The sequence below is a fragment of the Phragmites australis genome, chromosome 3 (assembly GCF_958298935.1).
Source record: "Phragmites australis chromosome 3, lpPhrAust1.1, whole genome shotgun sequence".
NCBI lineage: Eukaryota > Viridiplantae > Streptophyta > Magnoliopsida > Poales > Poaceae > Phragmites > Phragmites australis.
In genome coordinates, this window is record NC_084923.1 from 15,623,867 (window position 1) to 15,639,413 (window position 15,547).

Consider the following 15,547-nt stretch of genomic DNA (forward strand, 5'->3'; position numbering starts at 1 on the left):
CATGTCCAGAAACATCCTTTTGCCCATTAAACGGGCAGACCGAGACGGCTCACCTACGCCGCCTTGTCGGAGCAGTTCGTCGCCTCGCCCGACAGGTCACTCGGCGGCGTCGATCATTGATGGGCAGACCAGCCCTTTTGTGATAGATTCCTCCTGTCGGGGGGGACCTTCGTTGGCTAGGCACATCACCGTCCCGTGCACGGCCTCTCCTTTTGGGTTGGGCGATCACCCATCTCCCTATCTGGTTGATGGGGAAAAAGGGCATCGACGACGACGACGGGTGGCCAGACCGCTGCCACGAACAGCATTGCCATCGGCCCACGTGAAAAGGGGTCTCGCGATCGCCTAGCATGAGCGCATCACGGCTCGTTCTTGGCGCTCGCGAGGCATCATGGCGCGAGAGGAGCCGCAGGACCTGTCGCGCTCGGAATCTTGGACGGGATCGCGACGGGCAGATCGGCGGGCGGCGACGACAAGCGCCCGCCCTGGCCGCGCCCTTGCCTCTCGCTGCCTAGCTTATCCGAGTGCACCGGACCGGGCGGCTGCTGGAACGGCAACGTGCCAAACCGCGTGTTCGCGTGGCCGCCGCTGCATGTACTTGCGTGCCGGAAAAAGTTTTGGCCTCATCCGAGAGTGACGCAGAGAGCGACCAAGCAAAACAATACGGAGCATGGAGCAAAAGTACAGTTTTTTTTAACAGGGTTTTGAGTCTGTTACAATAGATCTATAACACAAACATTGGAGATGATGTTGTAACCACTTACACATGAAATGCATATGCTCCAGGCTCAGAAATTAGCAAGTCTGAGTGCTACGGATGCATTAGAATCTTGACCAAAATCCCTGCTGAATTCTCCTCGCCGACATTTCGAGGCAGCATAAGTTAACTCGTTTTGGCTATGCTCCTAGTGGAAATATGCTAAAAATGTGATTATCCAAGCTTTCCGATCTCCATCTTTTTCTTTATAGCGCGGTGACCATGGTACACGAAAGAATCAATGATGCCAGCAACCGTGAAAATACCTGCGAAATGTGTTAGAAAATCGTTTATCATGTTCAGTGATTATGCATTCTGGAAAGCACCAATATAGTTTTAAGTTATGACAAACCTCCAACAATAGCACATATGTTTGTCAGGAAGTGAAGAAGCGATGTGTTTTCTTCAGTAAAATCAACCTGTCAAGGAACAGTCAAACTAGTGAATTTAATGTTAGAATGACCGATACCTGTACAGATGGTGATCTTCACATGTTATCTAAAAGCGACCAACATGATAAGAAAACTGAAGTATCAATTCTAAGAAATAAATGCAGTGCATGCTTTTTGCTTTTAGAGGAAAAGGCTGATTGAATAACAAAAGTTGCACGCTATCAATAGATGAACCGCACAAAACAAAACAAAAAAGCTAGTTAGCGCTTTTGACTACATAAAATCACGTAGGTATCCTTCATCACCTTAATCGGTGAAAATTCGTAGAAGAAATATACACCAGGTGGAGGCCTTGGGTAGCCTATTGCCTCTCTAAAGTGCTCCGTTACAGAAAACTGCAAAAGAAAAAGAATTAACCACAAACTTAGGCTTCAGAGTATAGTAGATATTAAAATTATATTATTTACCTGGTTCGAGTGAATCTTCCGTCCCGTAATATCTGTGTAGATTGTAGGAACAACCTGTACAAGAGATGGTTAGCAAATTGAAGCAGACAGGATCGACATTTACATGCTCCCAACAGCTTAAGAATAAGGAATCGTATTAAAGAATATCACCAGTAGTTACTAAAATTTTACCTTCACAAAATACTGGTACATCCCCGTTAACCCATTGGAGTGATCCTGTGTCCACTCCACTCTGGAATACTCAGGAAATCAGGCCATGTAAAATTTGTACAGCAAAGCGAGATACAAATTATGATCTGAAGTGTAGTCTAAGTTCCCAAGCATACCCATCAAGAGGATTGACAACACCAGGGAACTCTTTCCCAAAGGACAGTTTGTTTATCTTGTGACTTATCTGTTGCCAGAAAGTGGGGATGGACCATTATCAGTTTACGGTTATGAATACATTTGAAAAAAGAAGGAAACTTTATGGTTATGATTAACATTGGAAGTGCTTCGATAAGGATAAAGATAACATAGTTCTACTTGCATTGTAAGTTTCTGGTTGGATGTTCAACAGATCTTGCAGGAAGTTGAATGACTGGTCCAAGCTTTTCCCAGGGGCAAAGTGAAAGTTGCCGGCTACTTTATTCACATCTACAAATCCATGGATGTTGCAACCTTCCCCTTGTTCATCTTTTAACCTTTGAACGAAACCCTCTCTCTTGCACTGGAATGTGAATCAACTATGATTAGGGAAACCATAACAACTAAGTAAAACCCAATAACCAAAAAACATCTGCATGCATCAGTTGCACACAGCACAAACTCTTAGCTCAGTCCCTTAAGAAAACAAGGCAGTATGCACAAACAAATTAAGGTGATTCATACATTCATGTAGCTTTCGGAGAAATGAACACCAAGTATACGTTCAAAGAAGTCGTTCAATCAGAATCAATATGGATGTGATCATGTGAGTCATAATTCCTAAGGTTATTTCAGTATCCTCACAATAGTAAAAACAGATAATGATCACGTCATCAGGAGGTAGTAGCCTCACAATAATTTGTTAGATGATAAAAAGACAACCTATATAAAACATATCGGGTACACGATACACATAAATCATCTCATGCTCTAACACACAAGGTCTACCAGAAAATATTATTGTAGAAGCTAATTGCTATTGCTTTAATAAATAATTTATTGTACAAGCTATTGCTTTAATAAATAATAAAAGACTCCCTGTGTACAAGATAACCAGACCAAGGACCTGAGGACCGATCACACATCACAATTCACAATAGGGTGCTACACTTATGCGTTTTGCTAAGACCCATGTGAACAAAAACAAAAGAAGCACACAATACCTGATCAATTAATTCTACATTTGTGAGTGCCCACCCTTTCTTCCGATAGGCATCACGAACTTCTTCACAGGAGTTGCAGCACTGGTCATCTGACTGGTAAAGTTGTGAATGCAAGATTAGGGCTCCTTAGAGAATGCAATGAAATTGTAAAGGAGAAAACTATTGGTGTTTATTGACTGAGGGGGGAGATCATGGGACAAATAAGATAGACATGAAAGCGTTGCATCTTGCATGTATAAAAACAAGTGTCAGATATACCTCCTCAGAACCATAACAAGACCCACAGTAAACTTCATTGTGGTCAAGCCTACCACCATGCTTCTGCAATGGTCTTTCAATCTATAGAAGAGAGAAAGAGTGGGGAAAGAGTTACTTCAAGGAAGAACACCGTCCTGTAATATAAATAAGCTGCCACATATTTCACATTTGACAATCATTGAAGGAAGATACCAGTCCCTTCATGCCACCACTGAGCCTGAAATTGCTAATATAATATTGGATTCTTTATAGTGGTTTCCAACATGTAATATGAAGTTATGAACATCAGTTTTACAAACCAAACTGGTTGTTGAACCAGGCTGGCTACTGGTTCCCCAGCTCAGTAGCCAGTCCACCGGTCAGACCGATGGTTCTTTCAATATTAATATTTAATGTATTTATATTGTTAAGGATTCCTTTTCCTATTCATATTAGTCTTTTTCCCTATTCCTAGTGTTGCACTCATGCACTCTACATATTGCTCCCCATGGGGATATTATCCGATACAAGTGCTATTCATAACATATACTGCTGTTAGTTTTATCTAAAAAAATATTTGGACATTGTTAACTCACTGTGTACACGTACAGTAAACGATGAAAGCTGCAATGAATCAGACTAGCAATCAAAAGGCAAAAGAAATGGAGAATTAATGCTGCACAAAAAGGGAGCCATGGACGCTGCCACAAGAGGGAAGGAATCTCTACGCAAAGGCTTCATCTTCCTTGCAGCCACGGTGTTTGATTTCATTTACGTGCAAATTGGGACCATAATCGACACCACGGCAGTAGCCCCCGAGATTGGGGCACAGATGGCGAAGGATGATGACTGCTGGATGAATTAGGGACTAGATCTTAGATCAGGAGGCAGAGATTCGAAACAGGGGGACAAGGATGATTTGGTTAGGGAGAATAAGAGGGAGACGGGGAGACTGGAAGCATGGAGAGTCATAAGCTCGAGGGGCATTTGTTGACGGCACCAAGTTGGCAAGTCACCACTCCAAACAGAGTTTTCTTCAGCTTTCCTTCACTTAAAAAAAGGCTCACTTTGCTCAACACATCCGGTCATTGGTCTCTCTCTCAAAAGAAGACAAAAACAGAAGGGAAAAACACCCAGCTTGTCCAATTTTCCTGATTAAAATGCGTGAGCAGTCTATGAGATAAACCGAGCTGCTAAAGTCAACGGTTCTAGCTTTTTCCTATTGAAATACTTGCCTGGCCCTGTTTTCAGAACCAGAATATAACAACCTAAGCAGGAGTGGAACTAAGGAAAGGTCAGCCCAGGCAGCCACCCGAATGCAGGCAGCCCATGTTCTATCACTACAAGCCCCAATGGAGTATCCACTGTTGGGGATCAGCTCAACCTCGGACTCGGAATTGCTCTCGGGATCTCAGGCACTCACCAGTCTCTTTCTCTCTCTGCTGACGAAAACAGCCCGTTGTGTGACAAAGTTCAGAGAAGTTCAGAACTTCAGTGCGCGAGAGAGAATTTTGGTGCTGCCGGACTTAGCGACTTTTTCATTGATTAAGCTGCAATTTAAAGAAGATTACAGACCGATTTATGTGGCCTTAATGGCCGGACACTTACTGTCACGCCCGTTTTCCCCCTTCCTTTGATCCCTCTCTGTTCTCTCTCTGCCTTGTGGGACCTGTCTGTTAGCTCCTTCCCTCTCCTCCCGAATCCCCTCCTTCCATCTAAAGAACATCCACCTGTTTTGAATTCCATCATCCTCGCGCTCGAGTTAAGGAAGGGGAGCACCCATGCAAGGTAACCGGCACCCGTGTTGAAGACCATCATCAAGACGGGGTCAATTCGCGAAGGAAAGATGATAATAGAGGAAAGTGAGCCCTAAACCTCCACCTGCCATTAATCCCCGCCAGCCAATTCGAACCCTCCTCCTCCCTCTATAAAACTCAAATCAAACCCATGGCCAAGCTCCTGTTTTCATCACCGTGGCCAAGCCCCCAATTCTCATCGGATTTCTTCACCCATGAGCTCTTGTGCCGCCACCGAACTCCGCCTAGCCACCCTCACCATCGTCGTGCGCCCACAAGCCTCCCCGACGTCGTCCGAGCCTACAATAGTGTTCACCGTCAGCATCTCTTCGTCATCCGCCATTCGCCATTGAGTTTTCGCCACCGCACCGAGCTCTCTTCGTCACCAAGCCTCCGCTATTGAAGTCCGCCACCACCAAGCCTCTCTGGTCTTCCCTGACGCCCGCAACCCCATCAAATGAGCTCACCATCGTCGTATGGTCGCGCTCCACCGTTCGCCATCAACTCCCAAGCATCACAACGTCGTCTCCGCTCTTCTCCGGCCATCCTCCACTGTCCCTGACTCGTCACTGTCGCTTTCCAAGCCGGAGCCAAGGTAGCCCCGCCCTCCCACCGTATGATCTTAGATGCATGGCTAGGATTAGTTAGAATAGATACCCCTTCACATGTTTGATCCGAACCATTAGATCGAAAATTGGTGCTCACGATTTAAATAGTCTTCAGCTTAGTCAGCGTGCCACGTTAGCAAGCAACATAGGCGTTTTTATCCTACATGGCGGTTCAGTCAGCGCTTTCTAGCTGAGTCAGCAACCCAGTTAGAGCGATAGCATTGCACAGTAAAAAGAAAATTTCTTGTTAGAAAATAATTCACGATAATTGAATAAATAAGAAAATAGGTTTTCTTTTATTAGAAAAAATCCAGAAAATAGAGATGTTTTAGTTAAATGTTTTAATATGTTTTAGCTTAGTTTTTATTTCTATAAATGTTGTTTAATGTTTTTCTAGTGTAAAAATTATAGCAAACATGTTAGAATAAATGTTTTATTTTGGAAAATGGTTTAGGAAACATATATTAATTCTGATAATGTTTAAAAATATTTTCTTTGTAAAATAAATGCTTTTAATATGTTTCATTGCATATAAAATTAGTTTTATTCAGTTTATGCTATAAAATACTCTGGTCCTCAGTGTTTAGGCCGGAGTCTCCGAGAAAGACTCCGCCAGAAGAGCCTCGGTTCCGAATATTTTTTATTTGTCCGGAGTCTCCGGTGTTCACCGGATACTCCACCGGAGACTCCGGTAGTTGGTGTATTTTTGGCTAGAGGTCGCTCGGTTAAGCATATATTTTTTGATAGAAAAATGCCAGAGTCTCCAATGTTCACCGGACACTCCGGTAGGAAAATGTTTTTGGCCGGAGTTTCCGAGAGAGACTCCGCCAAGGGTCGCTCTGTTAGCATTTAATTTTAAAAGACCGGAGTCTCCGGTGTTCACCGGATACTCCGGTACCTAGAGAGGCCGGAGAGTCCGGCAAGTCTCCAGACTTTCTCTCTGTGGTGCCTAAGTCTGGGCCGAAGACTCCGGTGTTCACCGGAGACTCCGGCAGTTCAACAGAACCGTAACGGCTAGTTCTGACACCGTTCTGATGCCGTTTTGGATTTCAGGCCGGAGACTCCGGTGTTCATCGGATACTCTGGGGTAGGTATGTCAGAACAATAACGGTTAGTTTTTAGGATGAGCTATATATATACCCCACACCCCTAGCATTTATTGCTTGCTGTTTCTGCTGAGCTCCACTTTCACAAAGCTTCCCAAGAGCATTTAAAAGCCTTCCAAACATCTCTAGTGCCTAGTTTGCACCAAATTTGAGAGATTGTGTTTTGAGTGAAGTTGAGTCAATTGAGCATTAAGTTCATCATCGAGCATACATTGTGATCATTTCTCTTGGAGCCTTGTGCTCCTAGACGGCAATGCGTCGCTCGTAGGGCACCCAATCATTGTGGAGTGCCACAGGAAGTTTGTAATCGACATCGACTTGAGTAAGGAAATTCTAGCTTGATCTTTGTGGTCGCTAGAAGAGGATATGATTGGAAAAGACCTGGCTCTTTGTGAGCTCCTCAACGGAGACGTAGGCACTTCTTTGTGAGGTGGCCGAACTCTGGGATAATCTCTTGTCTCATCAATTATGCAATTTTTACTAGTTGTGTAGTTTTGAGATTTTCCCCATATAATTAGTTTTTGTGATCATCTTGCTAGTATCTCTTGTTGTTTAAGCATTGTGTTGATATTAGAACTAGTGTCACCTTTTAGACCTTAGTTGTACTTGCTTAACTTCAGTTGTTCTCGAGTTCCCGTATAGACCGGATAATCTGGACTAGACCGGATACTCCGGACAGACCGAAGTATCCGGCATCTGTTTAATCCGCTGTTTAGTTTTAATTTTCAGAAAAGCCTATTCACCCCCCCCCCTCTAGGCAACTTTAAGTACATTCAGTAAGGTACCGACGGGTACCGGCAAAAGAGCTGATCACGATTCGTGGGTAAAGTGTACAATCTCTGCATAGTAAAAACTGATATATCAGTCGTGTTCACGATCTTGAGCGGCATGGACTCCTCACATGATTAGTCAAGTGTTTCGAGTTAGTTTTGGGTTGAGTCTGGTGGATCACAGTGGTCAGAACTATGATTCGAGTTAGCTTTGTTTATAGGTGGTTGAAACCTTAGTTGCGAAGCAAGGTGATTGAAACCATGGCTTAGGTCTTAAGAATAATTCACCTAATAAGTAGGTTGCTTTTATAAAAGAGACTATAAAATGACATTTATGCAAATAAACCCCTGAGTTAAGTCTATCTTGACTTTAGCCTACATGTCATATTTTCCCACACTTGCTAAGTATTCCATATACTCACGCTTGCTCTCTGTCCCATAATCTTGTTGCTGCTCAGAAGGCGAAGACTACAAGGATTTCCCAGAAGACGGAGATAAGTTCTAGGCGGGTGCGGCTTTTCGATCAATTGCCTGTGGAGTTGGACGCTGTGTTAAGTTTATTCCACTGCTTTGTAATTTCCTTTTAGACCATTGGATCATTGATGTAATAAAGTAACATTGTAATAATGGATGATGTATCTGCTACTCACTTATGACGTCACTACATGTATGTAATTTGATCCTGATCCTACCGCCACTACCTGAACATGCGCTAAACTAGCTATTGACCAAACAAAAATATTGCTACAAACTGAAAACGACGCGCTCTGAACGAGCTCTGAATGTGAACATGCAAGAGTTATTGAACAAACTCCCCTTAAATCTCGCAATGTTCACTTGACGTTGATCACGTCGATTCTTCCGTGCAGCTCCCCGAATCTGGCACGCCCAAGAGGCTTGGTCAGAATATCAGCCAGTTGCTCTTTAGTCTTGGCACATTCAACGTTGATCTTCCCGTTGTCTATGCACCCCCGAATGAAATGAAATTTTGTATCTGTGCGTTTGATTCGGTCGTGGAAGGCAGGATTTTGGCACAAGGATATGGCTGCCTTGTTGTCAATCTTTAGTGTTGTTGTGCCTATCTCGGCACCAAGGATATCAGTCAGGAGCCGAGATAGCCAAATGCTCTGACAGGCCGCGGTAGCTGCAGCGATGTACTCAGCCTCGCACGATGAAAGCGCCACCACCTTCTACTTCTGAGACTGCCAGGTCATCGGGCTCCCCCCAAGAAAGAATAGGACACCCGAGGTACTCCTTCAATCATTAACATCTCCAGCCATATCACTGTCGCTAAATCCGAGCAGGATGGGCCGTGTGCTACCTACCTCCTTTGTCGAAGTGGACACCGAAAGAACTTGTTCCAGCGATGTACCTCGGCATGTGCTTGACGGCAAGAGGATGGTCTTGCCAAGGATCCTCCATAATCCGGCTAACACAGCCAACGGAGTAGTCCAAGACAAGGTGTACGCACTAGTTAGCGCAAGCTTCCCACCATGCTTCGAAATTGAGTTGTGTCCAATGCCGGTTCTGAACTCCTTTTACACAATTTGAGCCTGGCCTCCACTGGGGTCCGACGCAAATTGCAATATGCCGTTTGACAAATTTTGATCCTTTCTAGACCTTGATTGACTTTGATGCCCAAATAATACGACAACAAGCCGAGATCACTCATCTTAAACATCTTCATCTCCATCTTGAACTTGTGAATGTCACATGGAATTGATCTAGTGATCACTAAGTCGTCGACGTACATGCCAACCGCCAATTGGGTTGTTCTAGTGTGGCGTGTGTACACGGCATGTTCTACCTCGCTCAAATCGAAGTCCAGTGAGAGGAGGTCATTAAACTTCTCGTTCCATGCCTGTGGAGCTTGTCGGGGCCCATATAGTGCTTTGTTCAATTTAAGAACCTTGTGCTGGTGCTTGCTGTTGACAAAACCTTGAGGTTGCACGACAAAGATGTCCTCCTTGAGTTCTCCATTGAGGAAGGCGGACTTGACGTCCATATGGTGTACCTCCCAGTCATTGTGCGCTGCCACCGCCAGTAGCAACCGAACGAACTTAATGCACGCCACTGGAGCAAATACTTAGTCGAAGTCGATGCACGCGCTTGACGCCTATCAATCGATGACCCGATGGCAAGTCAATGAGCTCCTAGGTCTTGTTTTCCTCAATCGAGTGTATCTCGTCTAGCATTGCCTTTCGCCAGCACTCATGTCGTTGTGCCTCATCGAAGGAGGCTGATTCTTCACTAGTGGAAAGATGCAACTTGCCGAAGGCTTGATCAATTTCCAAGGGTGCGAAACCGCGCGGCATGGCCGGGCCAAGGACGTCACCCATTGAGCGAAGCCAAAGAGGAGCATTGTGGTGATCAGCGTCGAGCACCTGTATTGGGCTATATGCTCATCCAGAGGAGTGCGCAATGCTAAGTCTGAATTGGCTTCACCTGTGGTTCCGCCTTCTCCTGCGATGAATTGGGTGGCATACTCAACTATGAATGGCTCCCTCAAATCTGGCGCACCTTGATCTGCTTAGGCGCCCTAGTCCCATTGTGAGTCCTCGTCGAAGATGATATCACGGGATGCATGAACTCGGCTGTTGGTGGGGTTGAACAGACGATATGCCGTGGCACCAGGTTCATAGCCGAGAAAGATCATGGGGGTGGATCGATCCTCCAGTTTCTTTAGATGTGGCCGGTTTTTCTTCACGTAGGTCATGCATCCAAATGTGCGAAGAAAATGGACAAGGTCGAGGCGTTCCTTTGCGTGGTATTTGGCTTGCACCGAGAACAGAGATGATCGTTGCTTCCCAATTACACAGCAATCACATATCTGATTGAGCTGGTCAAGTTGGGGAAGGCCACGGACCATGTTGTGTTGCGCGAGCCGCCGGAGTGCCTTGAAGTTGAGATGGGCGTATTTGGTGTGCCAGCGCTAGGCCTGCTTGGAGCTGCGCGTTGAGAGGCATACGGGCTTGGCGGTGTCGAGGTTAAGCGCGTCAATTAGGTGATCTCTTGATATTTGCCAGTAGATCGCACCGTTGGTCGTAGATGAACAACATCCCATTGTCTATGATCACCTTACACCCGGTCTCGTCCAATTGGTCGAGGCTAACGTTGTTCGCCGTCAACTTGGGTATGTAATAAACTCCGGTGAGGACATGGTGTTCTTCTGTCTTGCACGTGAAGAACACGTTGTCGCGCCCCTCAATTTCAACCACGGATTTGTTGCCGAACTTCACATTTCCGATGATGCCCATGTCGAGCTCGGTAAAGGAGGGCCTCGAATCGGTCATGTGATTGGTGGCCCCGGTGTCTAGGACCCACTGCCGGTGATCTTCTTCCTTGTTCTCGAGTTGCAGGAATACCTTGTCTTCGTTCACGTTGACGATGTTGGTTAGCAGCGGCGAGGTTATCAGTGCTCGCAGAGAGTACGTCGATGCCACGCTGGCCATCAACAGTGTCGGCTCATCTCATTTCTTTTGACGTGGTGTGCTTGATCACACCTTGGCTTGGAGTGGCAATCTTTTGCCCAATGATCGTCCAATGATAGCACTGGTCTCTTGGGGTGTCATGACCACCGGCTTAGGAGCCATTGCTGGCGCCGTTGTCCCGCGACCTAGTGCCTCGTCCTTGCCCGCGTCGCCCTCTGCCTCGTCACCGGCCTGAGCCTGAGCCATTGCTATCGTTGCACTTGCGAAGCCTAGTCTGCCACTCCTCTTCAGTGAGGAGCAGATGGCCACTTGAGTTCATATGGTTGCCGAAGCTAGGGCTCGAGCCGAGTTTGTATCGCTGTTATGCCGCACGAAGTCGGCCGATGCACTCCTCGATGCTCAGCATGTTCAGGTCCAACAGTGTCTCAATTGAGATGGCCACCTATGAGAGACGATCAGGGGCAACCAACAGGAGCTTCTTGATGACCTCCATGTCGGTGATGTTGTTCACCAGACTTGACTGTCTCATCGAGAAGTCGTTGATCGACTTGCCATCCTTGAACACGATGTCGTTGAACTCGTGCCGAAGTTGCTAAGCGTTTGCCTCACGAACTCGCTCAACACCAATGCGCATGGTCTTTATGGCGTCCCAGGATTCCTTGGCGGTATCTTTGACAGCGAGGGCTAACAACAGATCAGATGGTACGACATGAAGGATGGCGGCCAATGCCAGCCGATCATCGTGGAAGTCGTCGTTGTCGTGCTAGATGACATCTCAGAGTCCCTGCGCCTACAAGTTCACACGCATAACCAGAGCCTAATCTGTATAGTTGGACCTGGTGAGAGTGACCATGGAGCTCGCTGCTTCCCTGACAACGTATTGTGTAGTTGGCTTGCGAACCCTGGCGTCCCGGTGTCACTGTTGGCGCCGTGACGGTGAAAGAGAGTTGCGGCGTTCCCGGCATGGAGGCGTGCGAGAATGCATGTCCGTCAATACTGAGCTCATCGCCAGGATCGACAACACGGCTCTGATACTAGTTGTTGGGGATCAGCTCAACCTCAGGTTTGAAATTGCTCTAGGGATCTCAGGCGCTCACCGGTCTCTCTCTCTCGGCTAACAAAAACAGCCCGTTGTTAGACAACGTTCAGATAAGTTTAGAACTTCAATACGCGAGAGGATTTTGGTACCACTGGACTCAGCGACTTTTTCATTGATTAAGCTGCAATTTAAAGATTATTACAGACCGATTTACGTGGCCTTCATGGCTAGACACTTAGCGGCATGATGGATGATCATGTGCTCTCCCACACGGCCATAACTTTCAATCCTGCCACCACTACTTGAACATGCGCTAAACTAGCTACTGACCCAAGCGAAAATATCACTACAAACTGAAAACGATGCGGTCTGAACAAGCTCTGAACGTAAGCATGCAAGAGTTATTCAACATCCACTTGATCAAAGCTGGGCCTAGGTGCGGCCATTGGGTAGTCCATCTGTGTTATGTGCAGGAATTACTGCATGCGCACCACTCGCATGCATGAACAGTACTTGGACACCTGTGGGTACTATACCAACAGGCTCACATGGAGAATGGCTTCTTTTAGGACATGGATTAGTTGATCTAAGGATCATAAAAAATTGGGCTTGTTGCAGCCTGCCTTTTACTTAGCAAATTCCAGAAGGCGAACAGCCTTGCTTAGAAACAAAAGCAAGTTTTACCTCATCTTCACTATGATCAGTTATTAGGAATGGCAGTATTTTTGCTGATTAAGTCAAGAGAGCTTGATGTGGAAAACAGATGTGAAGTTAGATGCAGAGTTTGTTGTGGTATACGGAATTAATTGAGATTGCCAAATGTTTATCGTTCAATTATACTGCGAGTTATTACATGTCTTCCCATTTGATGATTCCTCTACTGAGCCTAATGGTTTTTCCTGCAAGCTCTGTATACTGTGCATAAGCGCAACAAGAACAGTCACTACTCTAGGAAGCTCTAAAACATGGCCACTAGAACAATGTTGACGCCCAAAAATTTTAACACAAGAATCAGCTGTCTTCCAGAGTAAAGACATTAAGTCACAGAATTTGCTAAAAGCAGGCCCAATTATGGAAAACATTCGGGTAAAACCAGAAAAATTTCACACATACACTAGTTTAGGTAAAAAAAAGGACGGCGTACCTTAGGGGCACCAACTCCATCTTTTCTTGATTCAATTACATTACCAAGATGACCAATTCTTTTCTTTATTATGTCATGTCTCTGCAAAATGGATGTTCAACCCCTCAGGCAACAGATATATGCAGTAGAGATCGGGAAACAATTTAGAAGATGTAAAAAAGAGCACAAAAGAAGAAACTGATGGAAACTATTTGCACATACTATATCATAATGTTGCTCTCCACTGACATCCATCGTATCAACAGCAACTAGAGAACAAGGAAGAGCTGGGAATGTAATATCAAACTGCAAAAGTGGTCAAGAATATTAACAATCCAAAAGATAAGAAGCCTCTTCACATACAGCAGAAATGACATATATGTTCTGAAAATTCGCCAAATTATGAACATTCTCAGCTAGCTGACAATCAATTGTTCCTGACTTGTTTCATATATCAGCCATACAAACTCTAAGAAGATTTCATTCACTAGTTGCTAAGTTGTAATGCTCCAAAAACATAATATGATGAGGATCTGAGGTTTATCAAGCTTTAAGCAAATAACTCTGAAATTTGCTGAACTAGGTGTCATAGATTAAATTGAAGTGGATGAAAGATGACAAATAACATGAAAATTTAGCATTATTTTCGCCTCCTGCTTTCTAAATAGGGTAAGAGCAACTAGAAAGTAAAATTAAATCGGAAGGTTTGGAGGGGGGGATAGCATTTGCACTAACATTGATATGCAGTCTTTCGCCTCTTGAAGTATCAACAGTGAGCTTACTCTCTGTAGCAGAATATAGATACAGACCTACAGGAAAGGTATCACACAGTAATATGCATAGTCCGTGAACTAACTAGTGATACAGAGGCAAGGAACAAACAGAGCAAGAAAGGTGATCAGATAGCCACATTATGGGAAAAGGGACTCACAGCATCTAACAAGTTAAACCATCTCTCTATTCGATTTTAGAATGCTAAAATAAAGGGGATCAGTGAGGATATGGGCAAAGGTGATCACACATAGCACCATATGATCATGCTTGCAGAAGGCACCAATAATTTGCGGAGTAGCATCAAGCATAAACAACAAAACAATGGTGACATTCTGAAGTCTTATTGAAATCTATACAGGTCTAATGCAGCTCCATTCTAAAGTAAATAATATAATGGCCCACAGGTGTTAAATGAACACTAAGTTTTTGGCAAAAACTCACACTAATTATCCAAATCATCACAAAAAGGGTATAAGAACACGCCCGCTAGCACTCTGATGACATCAACTAGGACACAGCACCGAAACCGAAACAAAACTATCACGAGATAAATCCTTCCACTCCCAAATCAATCCATGTACTATCTTACGCCTCCTAATATTGGTGCTGTGTCACAGGATTTTACTTCCGCGCCCGAATTCTGGTGCATGTAAACGGGGCTTCGAATTTTAGCCAACTACTACTTCGAATTCACACCATTGATATGAAAAGGCGCAGAATCAATTCCACCTGAGACGACTCTCGTTTCGCATCCGAACACACGTATCTATCAAACCGTACGCAAAGCCACCGAGATGGGATGGCGAGATCAAGCTGTGCCGCAGCTAGGTGCGGCGAAATTAGAAGGGATCTGAGGCGAAGATGTGGGCAGAGAGAAAGAGAAGGGTGACGATACGTACGGATCTCGGAGAAGAAGAGGAGGAGGATGGCGAGGGAGGAGAGGACGGTGATGAGACCGCCGGAGAGGGTGCGGCTGTAGAAGTCCTCGTTCACCTTCGGGTAGGCGTCCAGGTTCCGCAGCTTGCTCCAGAGCTCCATCGCTTCGGCTCACACCGCCGGCGAGACCGCCGGAGCTCAGGGTCGAGGGGGAGAGATCTACGGCGTCGGCGTGGCCGCCCCGAGGAATCGGGAGGGTATCTCTGGAATTTGTCAGGGTAATTGGCGTTTTTGTTGGAAGAGAGGTAACAGTACCGTGACTTAGGCAAACGTGAGACGTTGGATTGGAAGCGGACAGATAAGATTTAGTGTTACAGCGATGATACAGTATCCGCGGTTACTGTAGCGCACCTCACAAAACCCTGCTCCTCTCTGCCTTTATCTTCATCTCCAGCAGCTATCTTAAATTTTTATCCTCAAAAACACTATTACAACATCCCTTATCACTATTATAGCATCCTTTATTTTTTCATCTCCAGCAGTTACTCTATTTCCTACTTTCTACTCCTCTTTTTCTCTCTCCGATCCCGCTGTCAACCTCTACGGTACTTTGCGGAGTACTGTAGCACCAGATAACTCCACTACTGGAGTTGGTCTAAAGGGAGGAATCGGATCCCTTTTTGTTGGGCTTCATGTTTGGGGCGGGCGCTAGAGCAGCTGCTGATGCTGAGATTTTTATTTTATTTTTGCTGCGGATGGATATTAGTTTACCTCAATCAACTAATTAATTATTTGAACTAGATCAAAATAATTAATTAATTA

The 15,547-nt window shown here is 45.2% G+C and overlaps 1 protein-coding gene across 1 annotated transcript; it reads right to left on the reverse strand.

Moving 5' to 3' along the window:
* Positions 1-658: 658 nt before the first annotated feature.
* Positions 659-15,017, reverse strand: LOC133912392 (uncharacterized). Its single transcript, XM_062355095.1, has 13 exons — positions 14,749-15,017; positions 13,811-13,884; positions 13,298-13,381; positions 13,097-13,177; positions 3,224-3,304; positions 2,966-3,058; positions 2,146-2,325; positions 1,943-2,010; positions 1,788-1,848; positions 1,617-1,670; positions 1,455-1,544; positions 1,110-1,176; positions 659-1,023 (listed from the first exon to the last, which is right to left on the reverse strand). The coding sequence occupies exons 1-13, from the start codon at positions 14,885-14,887 to the stop codon at positions 932-934; spliced, it is 1,164 nt and encodes a 387-aa protein (XP_062211079.1). The 5' UTR covers positions 14,888-15,017; the 3' UTR covers positions 659-931.
* Between the last annotated feature and the right edge of the window lie 530 nt (positions 15,018-15,547).

Bases quoted from the DNA above. Each gene is read 5' to 3' on its own strand.
- LOC133912392 (XM_062355095.1), bottom strand. From the start codon at position 14,887: ATGGAGCTCTGGAGCAAGCTGCGGAACCTGGACGCCTACCCGAAGGTG. The intron at 13,885-14,748 runs GTACGTATCGTC...CCTTTCCTGTAG, and splicing joins CCTCTTCTTCTCCGAGATCC to GTCTGTATCTATATTCTGCT. The intron at 1,024-1,109 runs GTTTGTCATAAC...CACATTTCGCAG, and splicing joins CATATGTGCTATTGTTGGAG to GTATTTTCACGGTTGCTGGC.